Source organism: Haliotis rufescens, unplaced genomic scaffold (genome assembly GCF_023055435.1).
Source record: "Haliotis rufescens isolate VD_foot unplaced genomic scaffold, xgHalRufe1.0.p SCAF_1, whole genome shotgun sequence".
NCBI classification, from domain to species: domain Eukaryota; kingdom Metazoa; phylum Mollusca; class Gastropoda; order Lepetellida; family Haliotidae; genus Haliotis; species Haliotis rufescens.
This window is the reverse complement of record NW_025963779.1, coordinates 7,876,014-7,902,483: the sequence shown is the minus strand read 5'-3', so window position 1 is coordinate 7,902,483 and position 26,470 is coordinate 7,876,014. Positions and strand designations below refer to the sequence as shown.

The following is a 26,470-nucleotide window of genomic DNA, read 5'->3' as shown; positions in this document are numbered from 1 at the left end:
CCCGAACGCGCCACCTTTGACGGTGCTCGTGCAGCGACACAAAAATGGTGAAACAGGTTTCCCACCTATGGCATAAACTGCCCGTGCATGTTAGCTGTAAAAATGCGTTTGTCTGCAGGGTATAACCACACGTGATGAAAGCACACAAAAGAAATGCCATGACTGTCACAGGAGCAGAGAGAGAGAGCCATCAGTATTCCCGAAATGGGGGCAACACAGGTCCAAATTGCCAGAAGGTTTGGTTGTACACCATTTACAGTAGCCAGGCTGATTCAATGGTACAGGCACACAGGGAGGACACAGGACAGGCCTAGAACCGGACGACCCCGAGTGACAACACCACTGGAAGACGGTCAGATACGGCTCATTCACCTGCAAAACAGATTCGTAACAGCGACGGCAGCAACAGCATTTGGACATCCCACTTCGTGCTGCTGGAATCCGAGTGTATAGTCCTTTCCGAGGAATGGTACCGACTGCTCAACATCGACGCCTGAGACTGCGATGGGCGAGGCAGGTTCGATGCTTGCAAGTGAGAAATTGGCGTAGAGTGCTGTTTACTGATGAAAGTCAGTTTTACTTGTTTCGAAATGACGGCAGAGAACGAGTTTATTGACGCAGAGGGGAACGTTTGGCCCTGGCATGTATTCAAGAGGTCCATCCATTTGGTGGGGGAGGTGTCATGGTGTGGGGCGGTAATTTATGGAGATCAGAAGACTAACCTGAACGCTGTGCAGTACAGAGACCAAGTGTTGCAGCCAGTTGTGCTTCCGTTCTTACAAAACCAACAGCATGGGACATTGTTTCAACACGACAATGACAGGCCCCTTACTGCAAGACTGACTCGGAACTTTCTTAACCAGCAGAATGTTGGTGTTTTGCCCTGGCCTGTCCACTCACCTGATATGAATCCTATTGAACATCTGTGGGACCATCTTGACAGACAGATTAGAGCACGCCATCAGCCTCCCGTTAACAGACAAGAATTGCAGCAGGCCCTGAGAGACGAGTGGCAATGGATTCCAGGCCACGTCATCAGAAGACTGACGTCATCGATGAGGCGGCGTATCACAGCATGCATTGAGGCAGCTGGAGGTCATACACGCCTATTGAAGGCAACTGTGTCGACAATGAACTTGTAGTGTGTCTGACAATTTTTTGGTGCCATTTCAGACAACTTTTGAAAATGAAATTTCTTACCCCACCATTGTTTACCTTCAGCTTACATTACCTGTGATTTCATTCAAACTGTGGTTGATCAATCATTTGTTACCCCTCCCTAGATTATATTATAATTCACAACAAAACCTCTTCTTATTATTTTTTTATCGATCATGGAACTCGACCTATACTTTCTTTTGCCGCCCAGTTTAGATCTTCTCATACAAAATAGAATAGTTTTTTCAACATAAATTCCATGTCTACATCACTATCAGTGATTCAAAAGGCCACCTACAGTTTTACCTCTACAGCAGAATGACTTTCATATAAATATATACATAATTGACATTTATTTTTATTTTGACCCGCCTTGTGTGGAAAAGCTGGAATAAATCTGTGAAAAATAACATTAAAAAATGTGGTTTTAAGGTCTGGTGGATACAAATTAGGTGATATGAAAGGTGATATGTCCAAGATTATTGCACTAATATAGACATGATTACATGCGCGCGCGTGCGTGCTTGTACTAGTCAGGACCGTGGCTGATTTATAGCATGTTTTAGTTCCTTAATAATGAGTGCCATCCAGTAACAACAAGTATCATCCTTTAACGTCTTTTGGTATGACGCGTCCGGGGCTCAAAACCCGGACCCCGAGGCGGCCCCGGATAAAGGTTAACGATGTGTCTAAATACATGTTAAACTATGGGAGCTTGGACAATCAGACTGTCGTACGTCTGTGTTAAACTATGAGAGTTTTGACAATAAGTACTGGGACTCGAGTAAGCTATAGTTATCCTTCTTCCAAAGGAGAGATACGTCTAGTTACACGGTTTGGCAGTTGTGTGGTTTGGGGGTGTAAGTTGGAACATAATTCTGTCTTGTTAATGCCACAGAAGCACTAAATCTAAACACAATTCCAACTTGTTGTCTTGGAAACTCAAACAATAATAAAAATGAAAGATTTCTGAATAGCAAAAAGCCCCAGTTCAGCACTTGCTCGATCTTAAGTTTCACAAAGAAATTGTGTACAGTTAAGAGTAACACTACTGTACTGAACGAACCCTACCAGCTTATTGCAATGGAAACATCAGAAATATGGTTGACAGATGAAGCCCATTTCTATATCCCCTCCAAAAGGACATTTGAACAGATAATAAATATTAATCCTGTCCACGATCATTACAGTAAAGGTACCACATGATCTGTGTGTGTCTGGTATTAATGTGCCTATCAGCTCTGTGCAATGCAAGTGATCATTACTTCATGTAACTTTCATTGGACGATTATATTTTCTGTGCATCATGTGGTTGTGAAAGGTTTATTTTATGTTCAGTAGTTATATTCCCATTAATTATGACAATGTTGTCTCAGCACAACATATTTTATGTTGTACATTTGTAATGCCATCCTATGTCTACGATAATGTGAAACTAAACAGGTCTGGTAGTTTAACATGCTGAGTAAATCAAGCCTGGAATTGTGAAAAAGCAAAACAATTAGGTAATGTGTGGATGTAAGATAAGGCTACAAAAAGGATGTGTTTCAGGCATGAACAACTTTGGCAAAACACATCTTTTATTTATGTCCAAAAATAAACATTCTTGCCAACACACTTTCTTGTGTGAAAGGTTGAGTGCATGTTATTTAGTGCCTCATTCAGCAGTATTCCAGCTTTCCTATTGTGGCCTGTGACTGAGAGCATGAGCTACTAACCATGCCATCTGCGTATGATGACACCCAATCAACAAAGTCTGAACACCTGATCCCCATTCTGCTCTTTCCAGAAGCGTGAGGTACAGTCAAATCTTGTTAATCTGACAATCGGCTTTATCAGACACAAATGATGTGAACCGATTACATCAGTGCCATTTAGACCCGTTAGTCCTGCATTCAGACTCCAACACACCTTATTTGCATCAAATTGCTGAAATCACCCATTAATCAGTCTCGTTAATCCGACATAGTGATCAGAGTACTCCGTCATCTGCCCGCGAGTACATAGCCCCGTGTTTTGATGCGAGATGAATCGGCTAGTAGCTGCATATTACAACGGCTGCAGAGATAAACGTGCTTAACAAAAAACAATTACTGCTTTAAATACACAAAATTAATCACATGCCTAGATTACCTCAATCTCATTAAAATCGAATACACGTTCTTCTACCGCTGAGGACATCCCATTACAGGTCACGTCAGAACGACCATTTTCGAACTTTGACCAACCAATGAAATTACTAATAGGAAGTCAACGTTAGCCACTTAAAAAGCAGCTTTCTTTAGCTTTGCGCTACCTGTTTCAAACTTGCGACTTCCATTCCAGACTATGCATTTTAAAATATTTTGAATAAGTCATACAGTCCGTAACAGTTGTTTTGTTGAGCTTTAGAGGTTGCATGATTAGAAAACATATTCCACCAACAATGTAACATAACAATTTGTATATTTCATTTATTTATTTTTTATAACGTGTTTGCATCGATAACTATCGTGTAGTTGTCTGATTTTCGATCACAAAATTTACTACTTAATTTCGTTTATCCGACATACTCGTTAATCCGACATAATCATATGCAACCAACCATGTCGGATTAACGGGACTTGACTGTACGTTGGACATTTTTCCTCACAGGGTCCCCACAGGGGTACACTTTTTGCACACACATGCACACTTAAGAATCCAAAGTAATTTTTAGTCAGCCCAGTAAAACATGGCATCAAGCTTTCAGAGAAAGAGACAGGTTTTCATTGATGAGAGAATCACAATTATAGCAAATATTTATTAATTCATAAAAAAACACTGCTTAAATTCCACTTTATATGAGGTGATGCAGATATAGATATATATATATATAACACATGATTCAATGTGAGAAATATCTGGAGGTATGGAACCATATCATAACTGTTTTCTTTATCATGTGCAAAGAATCTATCAGTAATTTGACTTAAAATTTTCCTATTCTTTACCCAGTCATGATGAACAGGCAGTTTAGAACACTCTTCAGAAGAAATGTTCATTTCCTTATAGTTTGTTGTTTAACACTACACAAAGCAATATTCCGGCGCTCTGTAAACAAACAAGTAGACCAGACAATCCAGTGAATTGATCAGGAGCATCGATCCACTCAGTTGGGATATGATGACATGCATCAACCTAGTCAGCAAGCCTGACTCACCCTATCCTGTTGGTCACCTCTTACAACAAGCATATAGTCGTCTGTTACAGCAAGCATGGGTGGCTGAAGACCTAGACCGGATTTTCACGGGTCTCATTTCCTTATAAACAGTGACTCAGCCGGTTATCAAACCACCGACCTTTGGCCCTCTTGGCAGAAGCTCTATCCACTACACTGCGGAGGTGGTTCATTACCTTATAAACAGAACTAGTAACAAAAAAATATTTAGAGTTCAGTAAGGAAGGATACAGGAATGAAATGAACCACCTCCATGGTGTAGTGGATAGAGCATCTCCCCAGAGGACGAAAGGTCGGTGGTTTGATAACAGGCTGAGTCACACCAAAAGATGTTAAAATATGGAACTTCTTGTTTCCCTGCCTGGCACTCTGCATTAAGGAGATAACACAAGGTCTGGTCTGTTCAGAGTCAGTACACTAACCAAAAATGCAATAATCTTGAACGCAATATAAAACCCTGTTTCACCTTATCTCACCTGAAGGACTTAAAGATAGGCTGTTCCAGACACCCAAAACATGAAAGATGCAATTGGTGACACCATTCATACATTGCATAATTTCAGAATATGTCAAGATAATATTAGTAATATTAGACAGTTTAGTTTTAATGACACAACTAACTGAAAAAACAAATACACAATATTTTAGAAGGAGTTGAGGTGAATCGACATGTTAATCACACACAAAGTGAAAACAGTTTGCCAACCACTTGTAAACAAAACCTTTGAAATATAAAGGGTAATGATGAGACAGTACTGATAGAAAATGTTTTATTCAGGATTCCAAGCACAATGTTTATGAAAAACTGTATTCATTTCCACAACTTATGGATTCTAAAATCTTATTGAAGGACATGTCTAAAACTACACAACTAAATTACATTTCACAATAGATATCGATGAAATTATACATACTGCCCTGACAGCTGTTGTACATGAATTATTTTCAGACCACTGCATTGCGGTGCATTACTCACAACTAATTCCTCATTAGTATGAACTATGCTAATAATTACAGTCTACATCTGCCATTTAACTCACCCGTGTCACAATAACGTTAACTGTCGTGAACATTATTTGGTCTTTAAGTACATGCCAGTGAACCATTGACCATAAAATCTCTTAATGTTAATTCCCAATGTGTAACAATAGGATTAGCAATAATTGGCATTTGGTGGCCATACACATGTCTGATAGTGTAATGATCTTGAGGATGATATAGGGTTGCTTATTGCAGGGTATAAGGGGTCAAGTAGAAGTCACTACCTGGAAAATCTCCCTCAGGTGAAACCTCATAAGGGGAATTATCCCAAAGAGTCCCATGGTTTCCATTGCTGGTCGCTACAAGAAAAATCAGCATTATTAAGTTGCAGGTTAAGATTCAGTTGATTATTTATCAGCTAATCAATCAAAACTGGATACATTTCAGAATATGCATGAAAAAGGTTGAGCTACTGAGCGAGGACATGAAAACTATTTTATTCACCATAAAACACAACCAAAAAATAGCAACAAAGTTATTTCCATAACCATAGGAGTCTACTGTATGATTAGACTATAATCATAAGCAAGTGTTTATGAATCACTATCAAATAGTGATGATACCAGGTATTCGGGAAAAGATAAAATAGTTCTCACCAATTCAGACAACAAAGATATTGTTACTCATTAAAGAGTCAGTGTTCTTGTTTTAGCAAGTTTTTATATCAAGGGCGTTAATATTGGAAGCAAATATGATGTATGACTAGATCAAATGTGCATGACTGCATCAGTTTGACAGTACACAATTATACAAATCAAGTACACTAATTTTCGGATTTTATTGTCATGTTGTTTTTAAAGTTGTTCCTCACACCTTTTCAAGCATCAACATTCTTGTCAGAATAACCCATCAAAATGGTAAACATCACAATGGTCTTAAATAGCATTTGACTGCATTTCAATAATTCAGCCATATATAGTGGTTAAATGATAACAGACACCCATTAAGAAATTCAGAAACAATGAAATTCTTAAATTCCACACAGTGTTAATGGTTATCAGAATGACATTTCACATTTCAATAAATCATGTCATCTCAGGTTTATAACATATATCGTCCTTCAGAAACCAATCTTCCTGAGGCAAAGATGACTACAAAAGTCCAGTTTCCACAATTGTCGTACAATGCTGGAATTTTGTGGCTCAATCGAGGCACCACCAGTGGCTATTACATCTTACCTGGGGAAGTGCATCAAATCACCTGATCACCTTGACTAAAAACATGAAAAGATTTTTAAAAGATTTCTCGACGCCCAGTTAATGGTACACATGCTTTGCAAATCCTGCAGTCAACCAAAATCTGCACATTGAAATCCATGTTGTTTACAAACCGGATGTCCAGGTTTTGATTGGACTATGCATAATGCATAGACTCACTAGTCCAGCCAAAAGGAAACTACAGAATTCCAGCCTAGTTTGGCAAGGGGGCAACTGGACTTTTACAGTTGGTTGACAAGCTTGCCCCGGGTAGATGACAGAAACCTATTCTATATATATAACATACCCATCCGATTTACAATTACAATGCATTACCCGAAAGGAAGTGAAGATGTCAAAATGTGTCACCATAGGTTGTTGTTGTTTGTTGTTTAACGCCGCACTCAGCAATATTCCAGCTGTATGACGGCGGTCTGTAAATAATTGAGTCTGGACCAAACACTCCAGTGATTGACATCATGAACATCGATCCACGCAATTTGGATCGATGACATGCATCAACCATGTCAGCAAGTCTGACCAGTCACCATAAGAGAATGTGGAATGACGTAACACTGGGGCACAAGTATTGGAATAGAGGAACTGATTTACAGGTCAGTTGAATTTAAGATGAATTAGAGTTAGCATTACTATGTGCAGGATTTCTCTTCATTATATCATCAGGTATACACTACATACATGCAACAGCTGGCAATTAATAGCCAAACCAACAACATTGACATAAAATCTTTGGCAACATGTGGCATTAATTATTTTAAAAATCTAGAATAACATTGCAGGATATTTTCAAACAGTTTAAACTGAAGACATATGGCCTTATCTACCTTCTTTTGCTTGGTTAACAACATCAACCAACAACTGGTATACACACCTCAAAGGGTATAATCAATTTAAGTAATATCATGTGTGTCTTGATTTTAGAATGGAAAACACCCTTGAACATACTCTGATCAATTATTTATGTGACAGTGAATTTGTCTGACTCAACATCATGATGTAGAAACCAATTTGCTTGTATTGTTGCACTTCGATCATTTTTTCTTTGCAGGTCTTAAGTTCCTACAGTGACATTGGACAATATGTGATCTTGGAAGTTCAACATCAATATATCTAAAAAAAACAGCAAACCTTTCATTGTAATAACGCATATTTTCAAAGTATTGATTGTCAGAATCAGATCTGAAACACATGCAGTGATGAAGTCACAATCAGCGTTTGTATATTCTTTAAAGGACTCTCTCTCTCTCTCTCTCATATATATATATATATATATATATATATATATATATATATATATATATGGCAGAGGTGTGAAATCATATTTTAAAATAAACAGAAAAAAAGATTTAACAACACCAAACATCTCACAAGCATCTTGATGAAGTAAATATTACATACTGATTACTATAGAGTACTGATGGTGAGTGAACTTAGTTGCATATGCTTTAGAACTAGTCCTTGCAACATTCACTTCATTTTTTCAAGAAACACAGACACTGATTACGGAACACACTGTGAGAAATGTCATGGTGCTTCTCAGGAATCCAGATCTGTATGCTGCAGCTGCAATATTACAAATCACTTCCCAGAAACCACATGGCCCAGAGAGATGAACTTTATGAGGACTTGTAGAATTGATCATGATTTAAATTGTTTCTCAGAAACCACAGAGTCCTAAAATACTCTATAAAGGAATCTTAATGTGAGTTTCAGATGTGTTGCAAGCATCATGATATTGCAAGAACATATTTTCCTAAAAACTGCTTGATGAATTGGATCAGAGTTTGCCCTTAATGTTAGGTTATAATAAAAACAGTTTGTATTCAAAACACTAGGTAAATTTTGTGCATTATTTCCAACTGTCAAGTCTGTTCTTCTACTTCTACATCTATCAGTATGTCAGAGTCAATGTGGTATATGACACATTATTACTTATTGATTGAGTATACTGTTATTTGATTGGTTGAATGCGAAATAAGGCTTACATGAAGAAATAGATGACTAACTAGAACTAAACATAATTTTGGCCTATAGGTTTATAACTTCAATGTTTTTAGGTGTTCACCAATTTGAAACATTTGGCTCATATATAAATCACATGGGTCAACATGATAGTATGTTATCGTAAACCTTGTTATGGAGAGGGGTAGTGGTTAAAGTGTTTGCTCATCATGCTGAAGGCAGGAGTTTGATTCCCTAAATAGACAATGTGTGAAGCCCATTTCTGATGTCCCTGCCATGATATATAAGTGTGTAGGGTTTACAATAATTTTATATTTGATAAAAAGCTAATAAAAACAAATTGTCTGTGTTGTACACTTATTTATTAATTAATCCACTGACACAATTTAGACGGAAATAGATCTAGGAGTTGAGGAGTTATGTTGTCTTACTAAACAAAGATTCAGAGAATCACATCACTAAAGGGAAGATCAATTCAAAAGTGTAAAAAGAGCAAATTGAAGTTGCTTGAACATCTAGATTACTTTAATCAGTAAAGTAGAAGGCTGTCTGATCATTCAACATTACCATGATTAACAACAAATTTCATATGAATAATCATTGATATTCAGTCGTTTGCCAGAATGCTGAGAACATTTTTTGTTAATTTTAATTTTCCTGAAATCTGAAAGTGAAATGAGGTGAATAATTCCAAAAAGGAAATCCTGAATCATCATGACAGGTAATTGCAAATGCCTTGTGAACTGGTAACATTTTTTCATTGAAATGAGAGCAGTGTGAAGTGATCTATAAAAGCCTTTTCTTTAACCAGATATTCTGACTATGTCGTATGTAGACATATATTATTAATTGCCCAGTTCCTTTTGTCAGACGATTGATAATTCTACTGAGAAATGCTTTGAAATAAATAATGGTGAGGTTCATCTTTCCTGTGCGCAGAACAGTATTGATGTCAATCTTTACACTGATCTTTACAGAAATGATAAATCATATAACTTTCAAGCTTTTCTCTTATGAGAGTCTGTATTGTGGCTAAGTGGATGTTAGCTTATTGTGACATTTTTAGTTATCATTTTCTAACATGTTAATCAATTGTCTTGCACAAAGGTTTTCTGTGGGACTAAAGTGAGTAAAATCAGGTTTGTTTGGACAACATGACAGTCACTGCGTACAATGCAATCATAAGTTACCACGTGACAGACAATCACCAATCTGGATTTCTGAGAAGCACCATGACATTTCTCACAGTGTGTTCCATAGTGAGTGTCAGAGTTTCTTGAGAAATATGTGAGTGAGTGGGTTGGGCTTAACCTCACTTTGAACAGTATTCCAGTATTTCATGGCATGTCAGCTAAATGTGGAGGGAAAGCTGAAGTGATGCAGGTCTTAGATGTTTACCACTTTGGGCAAACCCACAGGCTCAGATATGCTGCTGACAACCCTAAAAACATTACTGGCGTAATCTGGTATCTGAACCAACGATCATTTGTTTCTGGTACATGCACCCAAGGGATGCAAATCTGCTCAGTAAATTGCGGCACCTAAGACAGGGCTACCTGTGCCTCCTTGAGAAAATGAAGCGAATATTGCAAGGTATAGTTCTAAAGCTTATGCAAACATCACTCACTATCAACACACTCAACAAACAAAAGATCATGAAATAATAAGCATTTAATAATGTCATCAAGATGGACAAACAACAACTGGTTGTGCATAATTGGGTATTGTAAAGTCAGTTGACAGAATCAATTTGAATATTTTTCTAGATTCTAGTCTATATTTGGATTTCAAATTTAGGGCTGAGGAAGAGGACTGAAACACATTTGTAGGAAGTAGGGTAGGGGTTATGGGAAGCTTGCATGTCTCTGAAATGAGGGATTTAAATGTCTTTCATATTAATTGAGTGCAATGCAATCTTTACATTTTAAATAAATGAACTGTAACAAAATACTTATACATACAACATGTTAATGACAATAAGTATAATGATAAGTGAACTTAACTCACATAACACATCTGGCAACATATTTAAATAATAATCTAAAATGTTGATGTTTTCAGATGATGATGCTTAAACACTCTCCATAATTTGAAAATGATATTTTCAATATAAAAACCAAGTGAGCCTCTAACCACATCATCAGGGTACAAGCTCAATGGCACACTAATGAAGTCAGGGCTGTTGGTCTTCCCGATGATCATTCATTGAGGAGAGTGCTATCCATACAACTTGGCAACATCTTCCTCTGTTTCTGTCAACTTTTACGACAATTTAAGCATATGTTATGGGAGCAAAGAGTACTTGAGCAAATCAATGTTCATTAAACTGACTGAATAAAGGTCTGTTACGTTTCTGTGACAAATATAGGAATTGATTACACTAGGCTTAATGATTTGTACGTCCTGCCTGCAAAATGAATGTACAATAACATTTTGCTGGAGGTTTTTGACATTGAAACACATGTTGAAACTTTAATTGACTGCATTATCATTGTTATACACAATATATTACGGACTCACACTCCTGATCAATTGCAATGACATCGAATGTTGTACAGTCAAAATATACACACCTGCTACACTCCAATTCACAGCAGAATATCCAGAAGAGTTGCCATAATTGTAGGGAATTAACCAAAGAGTTAAAGAATATCGGCCACAGGAGTTTTATAGCATTTACTTTATGGCAATATGGAACATATTAAACCTGTAATGAACTATATAAAATAGGTAAGGACATGCAATTCCCATGGGGAGCTACTTTTTAGCTCACCTGACTGAAAGTCAAGTGAGCTTATGTCACTTGGCCAGTTTGTTGAGTGTCTGTCACCCACAGTGCATCATATAACCTGTGAAGATCCAGGGTAAAATAGGTCTTCAGCAACTCATGCTTGCCTTAAGTGTCGACTATGCTTGTCGTAAGAGGCGACTAATGTAATCAGGTAGTCAGGATTGCTGACTTGGTTGATGCATGTCACCGTATCCCAACTGCGTGGATCGAAGCTCATGATGTCAGTTGGTTGGTTGGTTGGTTGGTTTGTCGTTTAACGCCACACTCAGCCATATTCCAGCTATATGACGGCGGTCTGTAAAGTAACTGGATTGTCTGGTTCAGACTTGATTATTTACAAACCGGTCATATAGCTGAAATATTGCTTAGTGCAGAGTGAAACAACAACCAAACAAACAGTGCATTATAAACATCTTCTCTTCAGAAACATTTGGACCAATGAATCTTCACATGCTTGTTCCCACCAATGACATCCTTAAACTGTCCAAAAGGTTTGATTGGAATTATGGTAGCCATATTGAAAAGCTATTTATGGTCATTTCTCAGTTATTTCTGTTCAAACTGTAGTGATATTTGGTACATTGTAGCTAGTAGTGGGTCTCTTTGTGATATATTAAACTGTTCATACTACATTTCCAGGTGAGCTACAGTTCCAAGACACTTTTATTAAGTGATTAAGCCACCACGCTCTTTTTTTCAATAAGAACTACTATATCACGATAGTTTAGGCAATGAAAGACCACTCTTCCATGAAAATCCTGACAATCATGAAACTAATAACAAAATGAGATATTCGGCTGCCTAGAATCTGAAATAATCCATTCACATACAGTCACAGCATGTTTTATATATTGTGCTTTATCATGAGGCACCTCTTAACTTTATGTCCTCAAAGAACTATATATTACACAGATATTGTCAGATCTCTTCATCAGTATGTAGGATTCAACCATATCCTGCTGATGGAAATACCATGCTCAATCGGGTTGATTGGCAAGTTCAATTTTGCTTGTTGTCATTGGTCTGACAAGGAAAATATTTATGAGAACTTGTAGAAACAAAAATCAACATTATGATCAATGATAAGTTCAGTGTTTTCTGTTCCATTTCAGTTTGGATGGGGTCACTATAGCTTTCAAAATTCCGGAAGTTTATTTTCTGTTGATTGATACATGTTGTTTATTTGTTTGTTGTTTAACACCGCCCTCAGCAATATTCCAGCCAAATGACAGCGGTCTGTAAATAATTGTGTCTGGATCAGACATTCCACTGATTGACATCATGGACATAGATCTATGCAATTTGGATATGATGACTTACATCAACCAAGTCAGCGAGCCTGACCACCCAATTCCATTAGTTGCCTCTTACAACAAGCATAGTCGCCTCTTACGGCTACCCAGATCTTCAGGTGTCTTGATACATGTAAGGCCACAGACTATATGCCTTAAATTGAAACTTTTGTTCAGTAAAACATAAGTACATTTTCAGTTTTGATTCAGAGGACTTCACAAGAGATGATACATGTAAGAGGGAGGACTGGTCAAAATGTTTTAGGCCTACAATTGTGAAAGTGTTTTTAATCTTATTTTTAACATAATGTCCCTGCATTTCAAAACACTTCTCATATCGAAAGTGAAGCTTTTCAATTCTAGTCAGAAAGAAGTTTTCTGAAGGCACCCTGAAAACCCCATTCACAGCAGCTTTGAAGTCATCAATATTGACATAGCGCTTTCCATGAAGGTGTTCTTTCAGTTTATGAAACAGGTGGAATCACTAGGTTCCAGGTCTGGCGAGTATACAGGGTGAGAAAGCTCTTCAAACCCATAAGGTCGCACAGCAGCCTTTGTCAGTTCTTTTCACCTTAATTCAGAAGTTTGAAACTTTGGCACCCAAAGAGCAGATATCTTATTTATCTGTAAATGTTCATGAATAACAGTTTCAATGGAACCATGGTTTAGACCTGTGTCTTCCTTAAGTTCAGCAATGGTAATACATGTATGTCTATCTGAAGCTATAAGTTTTTCTGTCTCCTTGATTGAATCTTCATTCAGAGAAGCTGAGGGACGTCCAGAACTAGGGCAATCATCAAGGCTTTTCTCCAAGGCTGAAACATAGCTGCCCAACGTTTATCAGTGGAATAGCCAGGGCACTTACCCCATACACTTGTGACATGCGGTCATGAATCTCTTGAGTGTATACTTTTCTCTAAAGTAAAAAACTTGATAACTGCTCTGCAATTGTTCTTTTACATTTCTGTGTCCATTTGGACCCCTATCACGTTCAACTGGCTGTCCCTCATATATAAATGGCCTTTACAGAGACCACTTGCAATGAACTACTCAAACAATGTACTACATTGACTAGTTCACTTTGCTATGGCCAATAGTTGAAAATTAGTCAGGCTTTGAACTTTTTGACCAGCCCTAGTACATATCCTGTCAAAACGGTCGCATTCCTGTGTCCAGGAAATCCTGCAGTTTTAAAGAAAGCAACCTTCTTGTTTCTATACCTGTCAGGGAACCTGTAAACATTTCTTGACATCCACCGACACATGTACAGTTTTATACATTGAATATATTTATTTGAAATTGAAACAGATTTAACATTACCCTTAAATAAAACATACTTGATGTCTTAATCTTAAATCCAACATCCTTATATCATCTAGATGACAACTGTCTGATACTGAAATACTCGCACATGTTAACACACCCTCAATGTTACACTGTAGCTTGTGTCTGTGTGTTAAACACTGGCTCTAATCCATTATCAAGGGATTATCCAGACACTCGGATAGTTCCAGTCCTTTCATGTTGTGTTTGTGCAAAGAGTTTAAGAACTCATATATCACTGGTTATGTCACTGAAACAAACACGCCACTTAACAGTATCTGTTTCAACACAGCTAAATATGTTGTTAGGACACAGTGTCTTTACTTGTTCCTTCATGTTCAAATAAATCTTTTGCCCTTTTTCACAACAGCGGTATTTCACAAACTGTATACATAATTTCAAGTTATGGTAGTAGGTATGACGTTCCACCTTTCAGCTTTTCTTGATTGACTGCGTTGTATATTGAAATAAAGTGAACAGAATTGTTCACAAACACACATTAGATCCAGAATTTCAGCCACTGATAAACAAAGACTACACTGCACTTGAAAGCATTCAGTCATAAAAATATATCAATGCTAATATCCAGATCTTTCATAAGCTATAGGCCCTAAAACAACTAAAAACAAAAAACAGGATCCAAGCACTTGAAGAATAAATGTCTCAAAAATTTACCTTTGAAGAAAAATGAGCAAGTGAGTGAATGAGTTATGGCATAGTCAGACTTACATATATTTAAGTGTGTGCTCATCCTGTAAAAAGATATTGTCAGATTGGGAACACCACTCTGTGTGTCTTTAACAGCCACCATATGGCTACAATTGTGTTAAAAGGATCATAAAACTTTGTTACCTCAACAAAGGTTCTTTGGTTATAGCCAAGGTACCTTTCTCTACACTACTTGGCATATATGTAAGTTGGACACATGGGGAAGTCAAGAGAGTAAACAGTGTCATGCATGGTCGAATAGATCGGTCTTGCCTCCAGTGGCATACTTTTCCAAGCAGAGGTACATTTGTATGCTCACCATACAGAAAGGTACCTGGGGTACATAACCATTGTACCCTTATTACAAAAGCCCCTTTAGCCAAAATCCACAATGAGGATATATAATATACCGGTAATCATTGAACTTAATCTTATCTGCCCTGCAGATACTTTGATGTATTTAATTTTTTTATAAAATCATACAAAAATAAAGAAAAGATTAAGTAACTTGATCAAAACCATCGTTATTAATCTTTGGCCAAACCGCTCATAAGGAAATATATATACAAGTGTACTGTACAATATATATTGTCCTGCACTTAACACAGGAATCGTTTTTAAGCCTACACAAATTTGTAGTTATTTAATTATTTTGACAAAAATCTGTAAGACAAATAAATTAAGAAAGAAAAGTGTGGCCGAATATGCTACCAATTATTTTAAAATCCAATGAAGTGTTAAACTAAACTTTTGTGGGTTCTTCAGTGCTAATGTGACTGAAAAAAGGACAATGCAGGCATTTTAATATTTACTAATAATGCCTTGAAATAAATTTAAAAAATAATCCAATGTATCATCAACATGCAGTTCCAACATATCCAGAACTGTTTAGGAATATTTTTCCAGACATTTTAACACTGTAACATATTGTAAAGATATCTAATTACAAATGGAAACAATTTAGTTTGGAATTAGATTTGGGGGTCATTCTAAATAGAAATTTATGTTTCAAGAAACCCGACTGTATTCAATTTTTACCACTGATTTATGGGATAAGACTAATTTCAAAATGCAATATGTTTACATGTATTTACATATTGGCATTGATGTCTTCAATCCAAACTTTCAGCTTTCCTATTTACATCTGAGCTTTTCTGAAATTTGTACAAAATTACAATAAGATTAACACTTTTTTTTAACTGAAAGTGTACGTCTATGTCAAACCATACTTAGATCAGATTTTCTGTTAAACCAGAGCTCCAGATAAGCTCTTGGTGTAGTGGGTATTTTACCCATGCATTTTAAAATCATTGGGTATCAGTAATTATATCTGGGTATTCAAATTTCTGTTACCCACTAGTTTTTACACATGTGGGTATTTAAGTTAAATATTTAAAAACACTATTCATCTAGTCCCTGCAAACTGGTGTCGTGTAGGTTTGAGAGCTTCATTAGGACTCAAAAATACCACGATACTTCCACAAGAAAGTGTGATGGCAAATGATCATGATGTAACCATCATCGTGGAGTTGGTCAAGGTTGATGGAATGCCCGTTTAAAAATAAGTTGCTGATTTGCCAATCGGATACGCAGGTTTACTTCACAATATTTTAATGATACGCACAAGTTTTATTTTTTTAGCGTATCTGTAATGTTCATTGCGTATTTGATACGCTTGGATTTTATTTTACTGCATATTTTTGCATTTCTGATGCATATTTTACGCAGATACGCAGCTTATCTGGAGCCCTGTAAACATTCAGAACAAAAGTATTTAGATGGACACAAGAAGGTTTATAGAACACAGGAATTTGAAAACTTAAAATTCTTGGATTTTTTATTTGTATGACATATGTTTCTTTGTAACTGGTCATCATTCAACCTTTATAATTACTGTTTAGTCTCATATTGAAACATAAATTGGGAAAGGCAGATGATCAATGTGTTGGTTTACCATGTGTATTGGACCAAGGTTAAATACTCACCATCTGTACGCAATACATGAACTTCACAATTCTACTTGTGACTTTGCATGATCAGTACCACACTATCTAGCAATTCATGTTTTGTGACTGAATCCCAGATTCACCCTCACTATGATTCTTGCAAGAACCATACCCAAATATCCAAAATCCACATTACTCCAGGCCTTGCTGACACATTACGTGGAGTAGGTATGATATATGATATAACTGAAACACTGTTTAATGTGGCATTTGAACACAATACATTAATTTATCATACTCCACATTCTCAGAAAGCCCCTGACCTTCACAAAGACCAACCATACACTGACATAATCTGCTACCCTTCGTGCTGATCTGTTTTGATATTTCATGCATAATGAATCTGAATATATGGTCTGATTGGCAAAAACAGAACACAGGAATCTGGCCAAGAAGTTTAACTTAAGCTTCAGGTATATCAATGATCTGATATTGTTCAATAATGGTCAAATTAACAATTTCCTTTCACTTATTTACCCACCTATACTCGAAAACAAGAGACCAGTGAAGCTGCCTCATCTGATTCATATGTTAAGATCAATGCAGAGTGATTCAGAGTGAAAAAAAACCTCCACAAGACTGTATGACAAGAGGGAATCTTTGACTTCACTTCCCCTTTATGTCGAGCAATATTCCAAAAGCTTTAGCCTTTGATGTCTGCATTTTACAACTCTTGAGGTACAATTGAGCATGCTCTTTCTTGGTAGATCTCAAAGAGTGTCATTCAACTCTTGTTCAAAGGTTCTTTGAACAGGGTTACAACATTCAAGCCATCAGCAATGCTTTCAAAGAGTTATATGGTATAGACATGTAGAGGATCATTTCAAAATTTTATAAATCTGAAGCAATTCCATATTTTAACTTGTACTTGTTAACTTGTTTCTGTTTTTTTTTTTATTGATTTGCCATTGCATGTGTTTGTGACATGTGTCACCGATGGGGCAGGATACTCTCACTGGAATCATCACTATGACATAGTCGGAATTGCAAAATGGACTCTACATCATTCTTGTTGCTTTTAGTTACATATGACAAATATCCAACAAACACTCCTTAATCCTCCAGTGCCTAACTTAATCGATGCACATTTGGATAATACACATGACACTAGTGATTAGGTGCTCACATCCACATATGATAAGTCACAAACATGGAAATAGAATTTTCAGTGAATAATTCACTAAAACCTAGTTGGTAAAGATCTGTCACTGGTATCAGTATTCCCAGTGTGACAACATGAGGACTCTATCTTCATTACTTATTCATCTTCATCACCAGACAGAACATGCATCATAAATTTAACTTCTCATTGCTGCACATGACACGGGAACTCTTTCTCCAAACCTTGATAATTTCTTGAGCCAGGAATTTATCACTAAGTACCAATTTATTTATTTTCATTAGCGAAATATACTCCTTTTGCATTCAGTAAACATTTTTCTTACCATGACAACCGCATAATATGTATTGGTGTCTTTATGAAGAAAAAGCAGTTATCAGGGTACAATGAAATTAATCATAGTTTTCAGCAGCTAATCAGGTAGAAATATTCTCCATCTTGACAAGTGTTTCACCTAGTTCACATGAACAATTGCAGCTATCAAAGTTATAAGGAAATGTTACAAAGACATTATTGACTTGGTGTTGAATGGAGGTGTGAACATTGTGTCTGCAGACCATTGTTACCACCTTTGAAGTATTGACTTTGACATGCTGCTTCATGCTTCAACAATAGAAGTAATAACATCAAGTTCAACAATACGCCTTTAACCTATCAAGACATTTCAGCAAACTACTTGATCTAACATCAATATTTTAAATATTTGAGAATAGAATCCTGGATCACTTCATAAATATGCTGTTTGATTGGTTCAAACACTGCCCCGACCGGTATAACTATCCACTGTGATGAGAAATATATCCGTGCGAGTCGATATCAACTCATCACAACATATTACTAATTTCTTGATGCGACTGAAGAAAGTTTTGTTTACAATGTCATTCATCAAATCTTCAAAAAGTAAAAGATAAATGCCTCTAAGATCCTGTGCTGTTACAGAACTCAATTAAGGACACAAGGTGGAGAAAAGTGAAGAAAAGATAACAAGATTGTCTCTGCAACCTACATTTCAAATTAAGTGGTTTTGTGCCTATGAATAATTTAGCGGAAATGTGTCAAACACTAGACCTGTACACAAATAGGCACCACATTTGGTGTAAGAGGAGGGGCCACTTAACAGCTGTTTAGGTTGAACAACCTTATTTACTCCAGATTTACTCAGTAGTGTGTCTGAAATCACCACAGAAAGACCTTCATAAAATACAAATGCAACAAAAATCTCACCTTATCCAAGATATGTACATTATCATCTACATAATTCAAAACAGTATTTTTTACCTCTTAAACATCATTATTGATACAGCTGAAATAACGATTTTTCTTCTTGATAAAGCCTCCATCCTTCTTGTCCATCATTACCGTACATCACAACAACTATAAGCTGCAGTGAACTCAAGATGCAAGTGTAAATACAAGCCTGTGAAGAGATAATTACTGCAGATAAGACACTAGCCCAATTTAGAAACCAGTACATGATTACCTTCTCTCCACTCATTTGTCTGTACCTTATACAATATTCAGAACTTAACCTTTGAAAATTCCGAACATAGTGATTGATTCTGATACTCTATAATTGAGAATCATGGGTACAGCTTACTCACTTACCGGTAATAAGTAACTGATTTCATTTCAATCTGATCTATGCACAGGTAATACACAATTTGACAAAATGCTATTTTCATGGCTCCATGTATTCATAATGCATTTGATGGCTTCTCATATCCTTACTATCAAAGTAACACAGCTTGTCAGATACTTTAAAAAAATATATATACCGTTAAAGGTTAGAGATTGTATAGAGTCTGTAATTATTAAATTTTAGGATTACACATTAAAGATAATCATAGAGTTATATCAGTAGGTGAGGTGAAATGGGGTTTAACGTCGCATAACAGATTATTGCACTTACATAGCGACGAGCATGCCTGTGTATGTGTGCTTGTACTACTGCCGATTTCATAATGCTAGCCTACTGAGATACCATAAGTATATTCTGACACCAAGCAGACCGGGTCAGTCATTGTTTTAGCCTCTTCATGCCGAGTGCCAGGCAGGATAACAACAAGTACCATCTTTTAATGTCTTCTGGTATGACGCGGCCGGGGATCGATCACCGGACCATCTATCATTATGTCGGAAGACCTTAAGTGATACATGACTTTTGGTATTATCTTTCTGTACACATCAGCAGCATATTGTGATGAAAGTATCATGCAAAACAAATAATTACCATATTTTCTTGTGTAAAATGTGCACTTTTCAACAACAAAAACAAACAAAAAGCTGTGTCAACAAATCTGTACTGAAGCATGCAAGTTAGTCCTATTACTACACTATCCAAAAAGTGTTCATTGTACATGTATTTCTCACTTTCATTAATTTTATTCAAAATTTCATTAAATTTTGTTTTAATTAATTTCAGTGAAATTGTGTGTGACTTGGTGCAGACCACACCAACTCACCATTATTTACAGCAACCATGATCAAAATACTGCTTCTGATGCCATGAAATGAACCTTTGTTCAGAGAATGCATACCGGTACATATATGCCAAATGCCATACTCTGACTCATAACAAGTCATAGTTGTTGTTTAATTGTATGTCAATATGATGTTTTTATGACTGAAATGGCAAGACCACTCAGGCTGAATCAACAAACTGTTCCATACATAAAAACTAACCTATAGCATACCAAAGCCTACAGTTATGATTATTTTTATTCTAAATATAAACAGTAAAAGCAGCATATAAAATACTTTCGGATTATTATAGGAGACAATAACAGTATCATCTACATACGAAAATATTCCCAGCATAAATCATTGTCTCGACAGTATTTATGGCATATTCACTGCACTCAAGATATTAGAGAGGAAACAACTGAATAGCCAGTTGCCCCAATATGACAACTTCAAATCGAGGTCACGCCATAATGTAGGTATTCGACTACCTCATGCTAAGGCCTGAAAGTTCAATGTAATCTCTCTCCATTATCACGTGTACAAGCAAAACACATAAGCCAGGTGGCCATAGGTTTATCTGCACTACAGATGAGCTATATCTATAACAATGCAATCAAAATACACATTTTCAACATATGAGTGCATAATGACCTTCCTATTTTCTAACAGTAACTGGTTCATGAATTTGGCACACAAGGTCATGTTGCAATCATATACCATACTATCAGCATATCTACCTGAAGTACTAATGAGGACTAAATTACCCACATGCCAATACAGGTGTAATGATGATTAATTATAGACAATAATGTGGAACCAGTCTTGTGACCTTTTAATCCTCAGTTGAAACTGTGGGCGGACTGAGTCTACCTGCCTAATTAGAGGACTGGAATTAGCTTTCAGATTCTTATCAAGAACATTTTCCCTACAAGGTGTTGAGCTAGACTAGGGATTATAGGTCAGACTGATTACTCTTAACAATGGTCCAGACACTGCTTTGTCAAAAAGAAAGACAGAAAAAAAGATAGAAGGCATATACAAGTACAATCGATCAGATGGGTGTTTTTTCATCTTGTTCTAATCAAAATCCGTTATCTACTGTACGGAATCCTTGACTTCCTTCAAGCTTGAATCTACAGACATCAATGTAGAATTTATATCGATCATGATACAATAGACCATGTATAAGTACTTGCACAACATTTTTACCTACAAAGACCACAATATTTATACTATAACAGATTCAGGATCACACCTCAGTAAGATTCAGGTCTTTCTACGTACCAAGGTACAACATTTTGATACTACGACGCTGACCAATTGCAATTGGTCCACCTATCACTGCATCCAAAGTTTCACTGAATGAGAAAGCAAGACAAGTGATCAGGATTCAAACAAATCCTTGAACACAAATATGAGCAGAATATGTGAGTGAGTGATTATTGTTTAATAGCATTAGCAATCTTGCAGCCATTCGCAGCAAGGAGCTTCTGGCTATGATTGTTTTGTTAAATGAAGTTCTCTGAAGGTGCTGATGATGATACATTCCGAAATCATAGATGTTCTCATCCTAATGTAACTCTGGAGTAAAGCTGACCTGAATTACATCAAAATTTAATGCCAGTTTTCTTTGAAAAATAATTGGAATATATTTGTGCAGATTTAATAGTGAGTGAAAAGTGAACACCACTTTGAACAGTATTCCAGTTATATCACGCCGTGTTAGTTTAATGTGGGAGGAAAGCCTGAAGTGGTGCAGGTCTCTGATATTTACCACTTCTGTGAAACCCATAAGCATGGGTATGGTACTGACAAACCTAGAAACATTATTGGGGCAAACCAGGATTCGAACTTGTCAATCAATGGTTTCCTGCGTGCCGAAGAGACGTAACTCTGCTCAGCGAATTGTGGTGCCCAAGACAAATTGGCCACCTGTGCCCTGATTACCTAATGTATTTGATCAGTATGACCTGTGTCAAATAATCACATGGAAATTAATACTTATCTGCCTTAAGATTTGACATCAATATTTTTTCAGTTCATTGAGATATTAATGAAGAAAAAAGAGTGTGCACATTTGCGTAAATTCACAAATGTGCACACAGGTCTTATGTCTATACCTCCATAAATGCAGAGAAGATATTTAAGTCAATTCTTATAAATATGTCAATCATATTAATTAGCTTGTTTAATCATTAACACAAAAAATCTGTAAACAGCAACTTAACTCACTGACAGTGTTCATTGAAATAATGCAAATGAAATACCAGCTTATTAGGAAACTTCCACTAGTGGGTGTGGTCTAATTCTTTTTCAGTTTATGGGAACATCAATGCAAAAAGATTTCACTGGTTAGCCAATCAAATGCCATGGAATCACTTGCAAATTATTTATTGCAAATCATCTACAGGTAATATTAGAAACGTTATTTCAACATGGTTAATTTTTAATAACAAAGTATATAATTTCATTGTCATTTACAGCATCAGTATGTAAGACTCATAAATAACATACAATACAAACTACATGGCATGTTAAATATACAGTGTCAACATAGCTTGTGCGTAATTTTTATTTATTGCTTTGTATGTCAGCAAAACATAAATCTGCTTGTGAGGTATTTTCAATTCAAAGAATGGAAGACAGTCAACTTTACAATAACACAATAAATCACACATCTGTTAAAATACAACCCCTTCTTCAGTTGCAGCAGCAAACAATGGACATTCAGTTATTGTCATTATTTAAACATTAACAGTCTATAGCAAAAGCCATTGTTCTAGTGTACCAAGTAAACCGCTACAGGAATTGCAATATATTGACTACCTTCATAGTAACTTCACACATTTCCCATTTGATCTCCTTATTGGCTTCCCTCTAAGCACCATTGACAGATAATTGACATTAGGCAGAAATGGCATATAATCATTACTCACATGTGTCCAAAATAGGAAAAGAAAATACCATAACACAATACATTTGTGCATATCAATACTTTCAGGCCTGTTAATGTTTAATATAGTGCCTAAAATCAATCATCTTATTGTACCTTTTTTAACAAAACCTTATTTATAGTCCTGCTCAATCATTTAATCAAGATTTTGGTAATCTAAAGCATTCTATTACGCAAGTAAAGGGAAATCAATGCAAACAGTACATAATCATGCAGCAAGTAAACATATCTTATTACAGAGGTACTTTAAATAGCACACAATTCTAGATCCCAGTTCTACAATGGAATCCTTGGGCTATGACAGTATGAATTACGTTTATGCATAAGTGTTGGGACAGTCATAATACTTTCACAAAAGTTTAGCTCCTGTTCCCTAAGACTTCATGATGCCAATATTTTTGATGTACCTGAATCATAAACATGTTTTTCCCCTCAGAACTCTTTTGACAAACATTGATCCAAGCCTGAACTCTGCTATAGAAATTGACAAACAATCACCTCAAGACCACGGTAATTCTTGGATTGTGCCACAATATTTTGCTGAAGGGCAATGTTGTATCTTAAATAGCAGCTCATGTAGTGTAAATGACATTACTGACGCCAGCAGGCATGAATACGTTCATGTTTACCACAGTGAGTGTGTTCTGTCATCATATCCATGATAATCCAAGACTCGCTAAAATGGTTTTCATTGCAATAACTTGTTCATCATTTAGATTGATCAACTCCTGACAATGTATTACAATCAGAGAGTGTAGATGATTTACTCATATGACCTCTGACCAATGATTCACAAATCCATATTTACTTTGTCTTCTATTTCATTACACATGATACTAAAAGCTATATGTCAGGCTGAAAAGTGCACATGCAACATTCTTTGGAAAAGGATTGGCTTTTTTGCCCAAGATGAATTTAGACCATCTGAGAATTCAAAGGTCTGTCTGTTTTATACAGAATGTGCTCAAATGTGACATTAAACTTGTTGTGTTAACAGTATTGATTAGAACTTTTCAACCTTCAGACAAACCAATATTTTAATGGTATCCAATGATTATCAACAATATGTACCATGTGTGACCTTGGGCAGTACATTGTATGGTACAGCTGTTGTGTGTGCAAAAGAGCCCATTGGGCTGGTTACATGGGAACAAAATGTCTCAAGGTCAAAATGAGAATCTGAAGTTATGCGAGTGAGTTAATTCGGTTTTCCACTGCCTCTTGCAAGTCAAAATAAGAGAACAATCAGTCTCGATTATTTTCAAATATAGATTCCAGAGGCCATAAATGGAAAAAGTGACGAAAGTTGTAATTGTATGGATCACTGAAAATCAGGGATGACACAGGGTGTTCGATAAAAGGGTGAACATGTCCTGCTCTACTGGTAGCACAGATGAAACGCCATGTAAATATCATAGTATGGGATAACAGCACATCATGTTGCCAATGGATGTGTCATATCTAGTAAATTACCAGTAAAACTTAATATGACTAAGACTTCAAAAAGTTGTTTGAATTTTCCTTAAAATCTGTTTGGTCTAGTAAGCTCAGCTAATAATAGTTTATATTCTAACACTGAAATCACTGAAAATGGTGCTTAGAACGAGGTGTGTGTAATAGAATTTTTAACAGAAACGTTTTCAGCGCAGACTGTAATAACCATGTCATATCAATGAGGGTCACAAAGTTTATTTGTTTTTCTTGCTTTAAGCCACACTCAGCATTCCAGCTGTGTGACAGTCAGGTCAGCCTTGCCACCCTACACATTAAGTCACCTCTTACAACAAGCATAGGTTGCTATGAACCAATTCTTATCCTGAATCCCCATGGGGACTCAAGAAAGGGCATCCAACATTGTACACATGTATTTTCAGTTGAAAACTTGACATGCTTTTGCTTGTATTTGTGATCAGTGGCAATCTTTTTTGCAAACACCTGGTATCATCCCTATTGCGTAGTGATTCATGATAAAGTCAGAATCATACAAAGGTCTCTGCTTTTAGTAGAGATTTCTTATTATTATGGAAAGGGTATTGTTGCGTATATCATTATCATGATTATGAAAAAGGTTCTGTCACTTTTATTCATAAATTATTCTGATGAAACATATGCCAGTTATGCCACACTACAAACTGCTACATATATAAGCAGCACTTGCCAAGTGGTATAAAAATAAATTTGTAAACTTTCTTATTGTATGTGCAAGTTCACAAGCCATTGATAGTTTGATTTTCTCAGGTTTAATGTTTTAGCTAGGCCACTTGTCAATGCCATCGATGATGGAATACAAATATTATTTGAGATACACATCACTCATCCTAACCTGCAAGCACATGACAGGAGTTGAGTACATGAAAAGACTTTCTATAGTTGCATGCACAGAGCATCTGAATCATTCAAAACTGAGCCTTGTAATCCTTAGAAGCATAATAACACTTCAGCAGGATTAATACGGCTAATGCTACATATATTTTATAAATGAAAATGTAATGGTATTATTTTCAATAGCCTCAAACCTCTTTAGTATCAAGTGTGAAAAACAAGTGCATTATTTCAGTAAGATCACATACAAAAATGATGTGGAAGACTTCAGTAACATACCTATCAGTTCGATGACCCCAATATTTTCATCAATGATTATACCACATATTGCACAACTTTTTCAAGTAAATGGGCACCCATTTTAAAGCCATTACAATCATTACTTGTGCGGAAAAGGCACAAGAGTAACGGCTATGAAATGAAACACAGAAAGAGCACTATGATCTCACAAAAGCTGGTCATGCCAATAGATTTCATAATGTGCTTCATATGGCCATTGAAACAGTACTTTACTCATGTGTTTAGTTCATATCCTGCAAGCAAATGTTGATGTGGAAGGAGGCATGTTCATGCAGGCAAATGTAACTGTCTCTCATAATGTTGGCCAGTAGACAACACCCCAACTAATGGCATAGCAATTCTGTTATTTGTCATATAAGAGGCCCATTTGGAAAGTTTGAAGGGTTACATATCATGAAGTACAACCACTGCAGCTCATTCCCTGTCAATGGAAAAAGCATTTGTTTTTATTGGACTTTCACAGAAATTGCTGTCATTTATATGAAGGTGCCATTAATTGACAATATACGTCCAATGACACAAGCCTTGAGTACAATAAAAAGCTTCTTGACGAAGTAATGATGAGACATAACTTCTGTCTTAGTAACATTTTCCCTTGCTATTATATGTGTTGGA

General features: G+C 36.3%; 1 protein-coding gene across 7 annotated transcripts in view; it reads right to left on the bottom strand.

Annotated features, from left to right (window-relative positions):
- LOC124136675 (zwei Ig domain protein zig-8-like) overlaps window positions 1–26,470 on the bottom strand; it is a 229,326-nt gene that overhangs the window by 34,682 nt on the left and 168,174 nt on the right. For 6 of the 7 annotated variants that reach the window (XM_046502654.2, XM_046502655.2, XM_046502657.2 and 3 more), the window contains one exon: window positions 5,623–5,697. The exons of the other annotated variant lie outside the window; for it this stretch is intronic. In XM_046502654.2, the coding sequence (XP_046358610.2) occupies window positions 5,623–5,697 (75 nt within the window). The remainder of the gene's footprint in view (window positions 1–5,622; window positions 5,698–26,470) is intronic. 7 annotated transcript variants of the gene reach the window in all.